General features: G+C 30.8%; 1 protein-coding gene across 1 annotated transcript; it reads left to right on the top strand.

The window, feature by feature from the left end:
- The first annotated feature begins 823 nt into the window (after nucleotides 1-823).
- On the top strand, nucleotides 824-3037 carry LOC108210537 (aquaporin PIP2-7). Its single transcript, XM_017381864.2, has 4 exons — nucleotides 824-1283; nucleotides 1430-1725; nucleotides 2498-2638; nucleotides 2738-3037. Exons 1-4 carry the CDS (start codon nucleotides 1025-1027, stop codon nucleotides 2855-2857), a joined length of 816 nt encoding a protein of 271 aa, XP_017237353.1. The 5' UTR covers nucleotides 824-1024; the 3' UTR covers nucleotides 2858-3037.
- The last annotated feature ends 7725 nt before the right edge of the window (nucleotides 3038-10762 follow it).

Raw genomic sequence — 10762 nt, 5'->3', positions numbered from 1 at the left:
CCCTTGATTTTAATACGATATGAAAGATTCATAATGATAGGAACCAAGCCGGCATCGTTGTGCTTTGCATTGCATGATTGCATCCAAAGTTGAAGGGTTCAATATTACTTTTTAATAAAAATATTGTGGAGGAGTCTTGTTGTTCATCAATGAGATTCAGTTCCATAGTTTGTATATACAGATTTTCTGCCAAAAAAAAAATAAAATTGGTTTTATGAATTTACATGTTAAGTTGATGAGATTCACTTTCATAATTTTTATACAAACAATTATAAATTCAGTTTTATGAATTTGTATGTTAAGTTTTTCTCATCGATAAGTTTCACTTTCATCGACTCTGATACTCCCTCTATCCCAAATTTTCACTTTCATCGACTCTGATACTCCCTCTATCCCAAATTAGATAAGCTAGTTGACTTTGGGCACGTACTTTAGGTCACCGTATAATTTCGAAATTTATTTTTCAAATTTTCTTTTGTAAATGAAAATTTTATATTTAAATTTTTATTTGTAAAAGTAAAATTTCAAAAACAAGTAATGTAGCTATGCGGACTTTAAAGTGCGTGCCCGAAGTCAACGAGCTTATCTAATTTGGGATGGAGGGAGTACTAAACTCCATAATTCATAAATATAAATAAATATGCCGTCTGTTCTTTTTTGCCAAATATGATGTCTATTTAATTGTTATTAATTCCTTTTATCCCACTTGATTATTTCTTAAGAAATTTGTGCATTGTTGTTTCATTTATGTCAGGAATGTTTTAATTATAAACATTAAGCGCTGGAGCCTATATAAAGTGAGGAAGGAAAAATGAGAAACAATAATTAAACGTGACCGCATTGTGATGAATGATGATATAATATTTTCCCTCAGCTGGTCAAGTGAAGTATAAATTATATCATGTATAATGTAGCATGGATGATTCATCCATATACAACATTTGTGTGCTACCAGCTTTGAGGCTACAGAAGTGAGCTCTGATCAAGCCGCAGAGCATAGATAAGCTAAGAAATAACAAACCAGATGTCAACTCCGAATAGGGACTATGTGGAACCAGCTCCAGTGGCTGCGTTTGAGATGGGAGAGCTGCTGACATGGTCCTTTTACAGAGCAGTGATCGCGGAGTTTGTAGCCACCCTTCTGTTTCTTTACATAATCATTGCCATTATTATTGGCCACAAGAAGCAGGACGAACCGTGTGATGGTGTTGGCCTTCTTGGTATTTCTTGGGGTGTCGGTGGCATGATCTTCGTCCTGGTTTACTGCACTGCAGGCATATCTGGTATGTTTGCAGTCATGTCACTCATTTTATTCTTTCCATTGTTGCATTAATAATAAATTAAATCGGGGATTATTGTGCAACTTTTTGTCAGTAGATATCCCAATTTTCAGGATGCCACTTACCATGGTTAATTGCAACTTTTGTAGGGGGTCATATTAATCCGGCAGTGACTTTTGGGCTATTCTTGGCAAGGAAGGTAACGCTGGTCCGAGCTCTGGGCTACATGGTGGCACAGTGTTTGGGAGCCATATGTGGAGTGGGGTTAGCTAAGGCGTTCATGAAGCATGATTATAATAGGAACGGAGGTGGAACCAACTCTATTGCGGATGGCTACTCCAAAGGCACGGCCCTGGGGGCTGAAATTATAGGCACTTTTGTTCTTGTATATACCGTCTTCTCGGCTACTGACCCCAAAAGAAATGCACGAGATTCTCACATTCCTGTAAGTGGTTCATCTTTGATTTATATCCTTTACATCCTCATACTTGGTCCCTAGCTACTAATCTGTTCTACTTTAAATCCGAATCTTTTACATCTTGAATTCTTCATACTTGGTTTGCCACATACACTCCATGTTGACCCTCATCACATACTGTAAAGATTTGTGTCTGTTTGGACCATCTAAGATCGTGTCCCTGCTATTAGTTGCTTAGTTACTCGCGGTTTTCTAGCACTTAATGGCCTATATTACAATTTTCACCTCCAAGTTTACAGACAGAGATACACCTCCAATTTTTTCCCCCAGGCAAAAACAAAAAAGAATCCAAGTTACTGGACATTTTGAATTCTGAAACAATCAAAACTAATGATTTTAAATACGGATACACAGAAGAGAATCTCCAATCCAAGAACCAAAAATTAATTAGTAAAACAGAGAGGGACCGAAACTGGGAAAACAGAGAACGAGCTAAGTAGATTTGCCTTGAATACCTATTTAAAGGTTGAGATTACATAGTCCTTCAACAAGAATCCAAGAGTAATCAAATTTTGTGTATGCTCTTTTTTATAGACATCAAGTATATACAAAATCAGTAGAAATCATAAATAGTGAAGAAACTTTAGTCTTGCAAACAGCCTCGCCTCAACGTTCAGCACTGCGGAAGTGAAGATACTTTAAGTCTTAAGATTTAATCAGTATCTTTCAATTTGATTAGTTTTTGCAATGCCAAAGAAGAAAAGGTGAATAATAGGAAGAGTTTTTGGGTTTGCAACAGGTTCTGGCTCCATTGCCCATAGGATTTGCTGTGTTTCTGGTGCACTTGGCCACCATTCCAATAACTGGGACCGGTATCAATCCTGCTAGAAGTTTTGGAGCTGCTGTGATCTACGGCCACGATAAAATATGGGATGATCAGGTATCTATACTCAATCTTCTCAAATTCAAAACATGCGCGCTATAAGAACGTGATTTTGTTGTGTCTGGGATGTTTATAACATGATAAATGTGGTTGCAGTGGATATTCTGGGTTGGACCATTTGTGGGAGCGCTGGCAGCTGCTGTTTATCACGAATTCGTATTGAGAGCTGGAGCGCTCAAGGCACTTGGATCATTTCGTAGCAATCGCAACTCCTAACTTCCATTCATCTTTTGAATTGATCTCCTCCTTTTTCTATCCATCACCCCTCCTGTGATTTTTTCCTATGGTGCACTTTTTCGGTTTTCTTCTACTTATTTTGTGAGCTTCTCTCTGCTACAGCGGACGCAAACACTTATGAAATATATCTGATGAACAGATAGGCTTGTTTGCTCTGTATGTGTTAGCTATCAATCGATTTTAAAACTGAGAAAATTATAGATATCATGCACTAAATCTGTCTCGACCCTAGCAATAGAGGGCCTCCGGTAAAAAAAAAGGTAAACCCCTTGTCTAATAAATAAAAAGAAGAGTAGAAGACTAAACTATTGAAAGCCCTTAGCTAAACATTAATTTACATATATTTTTCTTGTATAAATTGGTTTTCAAGTTGATGTTTTATCGTTAATTTCTTTCCGTGTTATATATACTAGCTTTTAACCCCGTGCAAAGCACGAGCGGATATATGATTCGTAATTTATTAAGTATAATTTAATTCTTAACACTATTTTATTAGTATTTTAGTATTAATAAATTGGATTTTAGTTAAATTATATTAACCAACTCGTTATATCTTCTAACGGAAATTTAGCTTTCACAATTTATTATCTATCTATAAATATTTTTCTATATTTATATGTGACAGTTTATTATTCAATTTAAATCAAAATTTTCATATTTCATATATCCGTAGTCTCGTAGTAGGTCGGGGGATGTAATCGCTGTAGCCGTAGTGAAGTTGTAGTTCATAAGAGCCTTTTTGCTATCAGTACTTTAAGTTAATTCGAAAAGAGTTTGCAAAGGCTGGACTAAGGAAACCTGTGAAAGGGTTCTGGGTTTAGCAAGCTGGTGTGTGGGCTGTGGGGTGCTTACGGCTTAACTATACAGGGGTGCTTACGGTCTCGCCGTAAGCTGCAAGAACTGATAATCCCGTAGGAGGTGGTGAAGCTCCGTAAGATTGATTAGCCGTAGTCTAGTACACAGCTTTTTCAGCCATCAGTGTTAATATTGCGAATCGAGTTATCTACTTGTGTATTTGAATTTCGGGGTTAAAAAACTTTTTGTTGAGTTTTCCTAAATTACTCATGGAGAGATACCCAAAGCACCGGTGAATCTAAGTGAAACAAGAGCTAGAACGACAGACAGTAATATGTAGGGATGGGCACGGGGGCACTCCGGGGGCGGGGAGTGCTATCCCCGACCCCGATCCCCGAATTCAATACCCCTACCCGACCCCGCCCCGAACCCCGAACGGGGATTAATTTCCTCCCCGATCCCCGTCCCGAACGGGGAACGGGGATCCCCGCGGGGTTTCGGGGAATTTTATTTTTTAATAAAAAATAATAATTTTATAATATATAATATACTTTTTCATTAAAAAACAAACTACAAACTCCTAATATAATAATAAAATAATATTATCTTATATTTTCAACCTCAAATCATATTAAAATTGATTTATAATATAAATAAACAACAATTTAAAATTATAAAATATATTATATTACAATATATTTATAATCAATCAATAAAAATAAAGATTATTTTTTACTTTTAATTATATTATAAAGTTTATCTATTATTAATAATATATATAAATATTATATATATATATATATATATATATATATATAATCGGGGTCGGGGATCGGGGCGGGGAGACACCAATCCTCGACCCCGCCCCGATCCCCGAAATTTTTATAAACCTTTCCCCGATCCCCGCCCCGCCCCCGAAAAATTCCCCGAATCCCCGACCCGTACGGGGCGGGGATCGGGTCGGGATCGAGCGGGGCGGGGTAAATGCCCATCCCTAGTAATATGACATCTGATGATGAATTTGAATTAGTCAGTGAACCAGCTCGGCGCAAATCTATTACTCATTCCGTTCCATTTTAGTTGTCATTTTTGGTTTTGTGCCGGTCAAATTGATCAAAGTTTGACTGAAATTTATTAATATTTTATCAATTGAAAAAATAAAAAATATATGTCACCAGAAATAACTTTTAATCTACTTTAAGATGTAATTTTCAATTTTTTAAAATAATGAAAGAATGATTTATAATATATGGTTAAAGATTAGTCAATTTGACCAACAAAAATAAAAATGTGACAAGACGGAGGGAGTAATGAGTATAACTCAGGAATAAGAGATGACATGAGAGAAAACATGTGGAAATGGGATCATGTAGACCGATTTCTCATTCCTTTCCTTCGACTCAATATAGTAACAGATCGATATCTTTCCAAATTTGTTGGTTTAACAAACATGAATCGTTAGAGTATAGTATTTTCAAAGATGTGGCCTTATGTTTCTGGTGTTATCGTTTTGGAGGAAAAAAAGGTTGTAGATCAAGTATTACTAAAAAGGGATTTTGAAATTGGAAAAAAGCACTAGAAAATTTAAATTATTATATTGGAAAGGAAGGAAGCACACATAATAATGCGTCAAAGATAATAAGAAAATTTTCACAAGGGAGTGAAGTTATGGGACTGCCTATCGTATGCACCAGCAAATCATCAGTTAACATCTCTTGACATTCAGAAACAGTAGTTAGTACTTGTGCATCCGAGACAACGAAAGTTATAATTCGTGATATTGAAGATAAATATTTCTTTTTATTACTTGACGAAGCCGGTGATGATTCTGCTAAAAAATAATTAGCTACAGTTATAAATACGTAAATAATTATGGCTGTGTTTTAGGATGGTAAAATGCCTTCGATAATTTCTTCTTTTTTTTTTTGAAACTTTCGATAATTTCTTTTCTAAACATGGATTGTCGATATCAAAAATTAGAGGGCAAGGACTGAGTTTTTTTTTTCTTTCTTTTTTTTTTTTTATAAATTATACGAGATGTCGTCTTCATTCATTCAAAAAAATCAATAAAATTTAAATATAGATAAATTTTTGATGCACTTTTAAACTCTTTGTAACTAATAATATTTTCTTAAATTCCAAAAACAAACACCAAATAAAAGAGCTTGGAAATTTTAGATCGTACAAATCTTTTAAAATATTTTATATTATATATTTTTCTCATTCTCGCGAAACGCTTTTTTCTCACTATTTAAATATGTAACTAGCTTGTAACCCGTGATAAAGGTTTATGATGACAGTGTACCACCACTTTCTTTTTTGTCTTTATTAAGATCTGTTGAAGAAGAAGTTTTATATTAAATTTTGTATTCAGAGGCGTGTTCAGGGAGTCTCCCCAATTATTTGTCTAGGACCTCCATCGATACAGGGACCTCCAATATATATACATACATGTAGTATTAATATTTATAATTATTAGTTATTAATTATATTCAATAAAATTATTAAAATAATATCTATTCTTCTCCCCTTACACCAGTTTAGGAATATGGACACTCAAAATCAAGAAGAATAACAACTTCTTAGCTTTAACTTGAACTATTTTTATGTTTTGTTTCTTAGTTAAGAATTATTTTTACTACTGCAAATTTTTCATGTGATTTTAGTTCATCGAATTTTAGATTTTGGTTCAAAAATACTAGGGTCTCTGAAATCCTGAAGACGACCCTGTTTGTATTAATATAGATTTGGCTAAATATTAATATAGAAGTTTTATATTAAATTTTGTATTAATTTAAATTCTAAAATATGACAGGAATTTATAAAATTGTTTCATATATCAAATTGTTTGAGTTTTAAATATTAAAATGAATAATTTTCTCATGATATAATTGTGTTGGCGAAGATAGTCGTTACTTTTTACATTATAAAATTTCGACCAGCATATAAAATTTTCATCTTAGTTTGATATTTAGTAATTTGATATCTCACTGAACACGATATAGATTGTATAACTCAATCTATCATTTGTATTTTGTTTGTATTTATTTAGAATTTATTTATACTAGTTGATAACCCGTGCTTAGCACGGGTTTAAATAAAATTTTAAAATTTGTTATTTATGGAAAGAATAATGTTTTTTTTAATTACATTATCATATTTTTGTTACACCTATTTAAATTATTGTTTTTAAATGATATTTAAATTATTGTTATTTAATATAAGACTTTCTATATATTAAAATTTGATCCTACTTTAAATTTATTTCATAACAATATGGGTCTATGAAGTCCATAAAATAAGAGTATTGGAGTTTAAAATTATTTAAAAATAATCTACTCGTTTCAAGTTTAATTTTTTTAGTTTACAATATTTGTAAACATCTGACAATTTGCAGGTTATGTTCTACAATATAATCGTTGCAATCAAAAGATAAAACAATTATTTTATAAATCACTAAACACTATATATATTCTAAAATATAACTCATAAGTAGAATAATGATCCTAATGATTGTTAATATTGAAAGATGTTAATGATTAATTGATAATTATATATTTAAAACTATTTAAAGATGGTAAATTATATATAAAATTTGAATACTTAAAGATATTATTTATGATTAAACTAAAAAATTTTGACTGGAACTTACTGTGGCTTATATGCGGACTTTATGGAACTTAACTTATATGTGGACTTTATGGAACTTAACTCTAACAGTATGTTTTATTTTAGTAAAATTACTATGTTGTTTGATGATTTTTAAATTGTGAAAATAATATTCAAGATCAACAAATATAAGTTTGTTTATAGCGTCTTTAATCTTGAACAAAAATTCAAAATTTTAAGACGCAATTATTTTATTCATTTAATAGGCAAACATTATATATAATTCTAGTTGGAGTTTTTGTAGATCTAACAGTTGTTGTAGTTGTTTGATAAATTAATTTTGTAGTTTGACAAAATTAATTAACTTTCCAAAAATAATTTGATATCAAATATTTTGACGTATGTCTAGAGTTTCGGTTTTTCTATTATATGTTGCAATATGGACAATGACTTCATTTTCTTTGAGTTTCTATTTGTCAAGTCAGTGTTACCACCGCCTTATTCGTCTTTATCGCAATCTTCTGAAAAACACTCGATGATAATAATAATAATTATTAAAAAATATATGACCAAGTTTTTTGGTACTTTGGTATCAATATTGAATCTTGTTTATTTTAATTTCGAAATATGATAGAAATTTTATAGATTTGTTTCGTAAATTAAATTGTATAAGTTTTAAAAATTAAAACAAATATTTGACGTATGTTTAGAGTTTTGGTTCTTTTATTATATGTTGCAATATGGACAACGACTTCATTTTCTTTGAGTTTCTATTTGTCAAGTCAGTGTTACCACCGCCTTATTCTGTCTTTATCACAATCTTGTGAAAAACACTGAATGATAATAATAATAATTATTAAAAAATATATGACCAAGTTTTTTGGTACTTTGATATCAATATTGAATCTTGTTTATTTTAATTCTGAAATATGATAGAATTTTTATAAATTTATTTCGTAAATTAAATTGTATGAGTTTTAAAAATTAAAACGAATAATTTTGTTGACATTATTATTCTATTGATAGGATATTATATTAATATCAATATGAACTCCTTATTTATTTGAACTCTGAAGCACGAGAGTTGTTCTGTATATTAAATTATATGAGTTTTAAAAATTAAAACAAATAATTTTGTTGGTAATATATTTTTATTAGTGAGATAATTGTTATAGTACAAAATCCTGTCAAATATAGAATTTTTTGATAATAGTAATAGTTGTTATATAAAAAATAATATGATGATAGCCAAATTTTGATATGAATTTTATAGAACTATTTTATAAGTTAAATTGTTTGCGATTTAACTGTGCGGATAGGATAAATGTTATATTACATAATCCTAGACACCACATAAGTCTTTTTATAGTAGTATAATATTGTTAACCAATATTGAAATTTTTAATAATAAAATCTGAATCAATATAGAAGTCTTTTCGTAATTGTATAATAATAATTATAAAATCCTAAAAATGTATAATAATAAGTATAAAAATCCTAACAATATGAAAAACTTTTCACAATTCTATAATAATTATTGTTATTAAATAAAAAATTTATATAACATTGTCCTAATCAATATTGAAGTTTTTAATAATAAAATTCTAATCAATACAGAAGTCTTTCACTGTCCTAATAAACTTGGTGATGTCATTCTTCTGCAACGATAGAACGATATGAAGGTTATATATACAGTGTTAAAAAAATAAAGGTTTTTGTAAGCAAAGGTAGTTATAGACCGCTTTGTTGGAGCCCACAAATCTAAACACGGGAAAACAATATAGTCTTGACATGATATTGATGGATGATATCAATAAATTAACTATTAGTGATCTATGTTTGTTGGTTATTATTTGTTTTGTTCATCGGACATGTTTGTTGGTGTTAATTTTTATACTCCCTCCGTCCCCCTGAAATGTATACATTGGGGGACGGGGACGCGTCACGGATTTTAATGCTCCTGTAAAGTGTAGTTGTGTAATTTATTTTTAAAATTTTCTTTTTCTAAATTAAAGTTTGGATGTTATATTTTTATTCAGAAAAAGAAAATCTCAAAACTAAGTTACGGGACTATATTTAATAAGAGCATTGAAATGCGTGTCGAACAGTTGAAAAGAAACGTATACAATTAAATGGGACAGAGGGAGTATGATTTATTTTGTATACAGTAAAAATTATTCATACATTATCTGTTTGTTCCGTTTAAGCAACTTTTAAGTGAAAGCTGTTTATACAATATTAAAAAGTAAAAATTGTTACAAGCAAGGACCGCTATCTTACATATTTAAGTTAGATTTTTTTGTGCACAATCAATCCAAAAAAATTGAAGGAAGGTGACAATATAAGAACATGATTACTTTTCAAAAAAAAAAAAACACAAATAAAATTAAGATTTGTCATGTTTTAAATTGTTATTTACATGTATAAATTTATTTTCATTTTTTCACCATGAATTATAGTCTATATAATAGTATTGGTATTACATCAAGATTTTTTACAATATAAAATTTATTTTATCCAATAAATATTATTTTGAAACATTAATATACTTTTTATAGACAGTCACAAAATTATTTTATTCTACAAATATTAATATTAAATTATTAATATAATTTTTATAGTCCGCCGCAACGCGCGGCTTCTCAACTAGTTCTTTCACTGTCCTAATGAATATTGAGGTCTTTAATAATAAAATTTTATTCAATATAGAAGTCTTTTGATAATAGTATAATAATGACTATTAAATCCTGATCAATATGAAAGTGACCAAATTTTGATAATTTTGGTACCGATGTTCCATCCAAATGTAGTTCCCTTATTAATAAAGGGTATTGATGCTCGTGCCTAATATATCTGCAAGAATACATAGACAACTACATTACAGTTGGCCGGAGAGGGTCAATCTCAGTATACAGTATACACTGCTTGGTTTGCTCCAAACATGGATGTTTCAGAAGCATTTGTTGCTTTCGCATATTGTTACTTGAAAATGCTACTTCTCAAAGCTATATCTCTCTAGTTATTCTTTGCAAGGGAGAAACTTACAATTATTCCAACATGTGCCAATGTTGCAGAAGTTTCATGGTTCTGTTCACCTTTCCCGATCCTATTTTTACATAAATTCTCTGTAGGCTTTGGTTTGAGACACCGGGAAACATGAGGAAGAGGAGAAGAAAATGAGTACAGTTGTGAGTTTATAGCTAATTTAACAAGTCTCCGAACATTAGTCTTCTTGAAGCCGATTCAATAAATAATAATTGATTAACTGATGCCACCCTAGTTGTAAGAGATCAATTCTGCCTTTGTGATGGATTATTTTCTTTTGATAAAGTAGTCCCTGCATCTAAGATTATATTTACAAAAAAAGTAAAGCATAATGTACCAAAATAGGTAGACTCGGTTTATATAAAGTCTGAGTAATGCTACGTACCCTAAATCTTGTCCCAATCTTTTTTCCCCGTGGCAAATAAGATGCGCAGC

Source organism: Daucus carota, chromosome 3 (genome assembly GCF_001625215.2).
Source record: "Daucus carota subsp. sativus chromosome 3, DH1 v3.0, whole genome shotgun sequence".
Lineage (NCBI taxonomy): Eukaryota > Viridiplantae > Streptophyta > Magnoliopsida > Apiales > Apiaceae > Daucus > Daucus carota.
Note: the sequence above shows the minus strand (reverse complement) of the source record. Positions and strands in the feature narration are given on the sequence as shown.

Coding starts and splice junctions, on each gene's coding strand:
- LOC108210537 (XM_017381864.2), top strand. CDS start 1,025: ATGTCAACTCCGAATAGGGACTATGTGGAACCAGCTCCAGTGGCTGCG. Junction 1,284..1,429: donor CTGCACTGCAGGCATATCTG/GTATGTTTGCAG, acceptor CAACTTTTGTAG/GGGGTCATATTAATCCGGCA. Junction 2,639..2,737: donor ATAAAATATGGGATGATCAG/GTATCTATACTC, acceptor ATGTGGTTGCAG/TGGATATTCTGGGTTGGACC.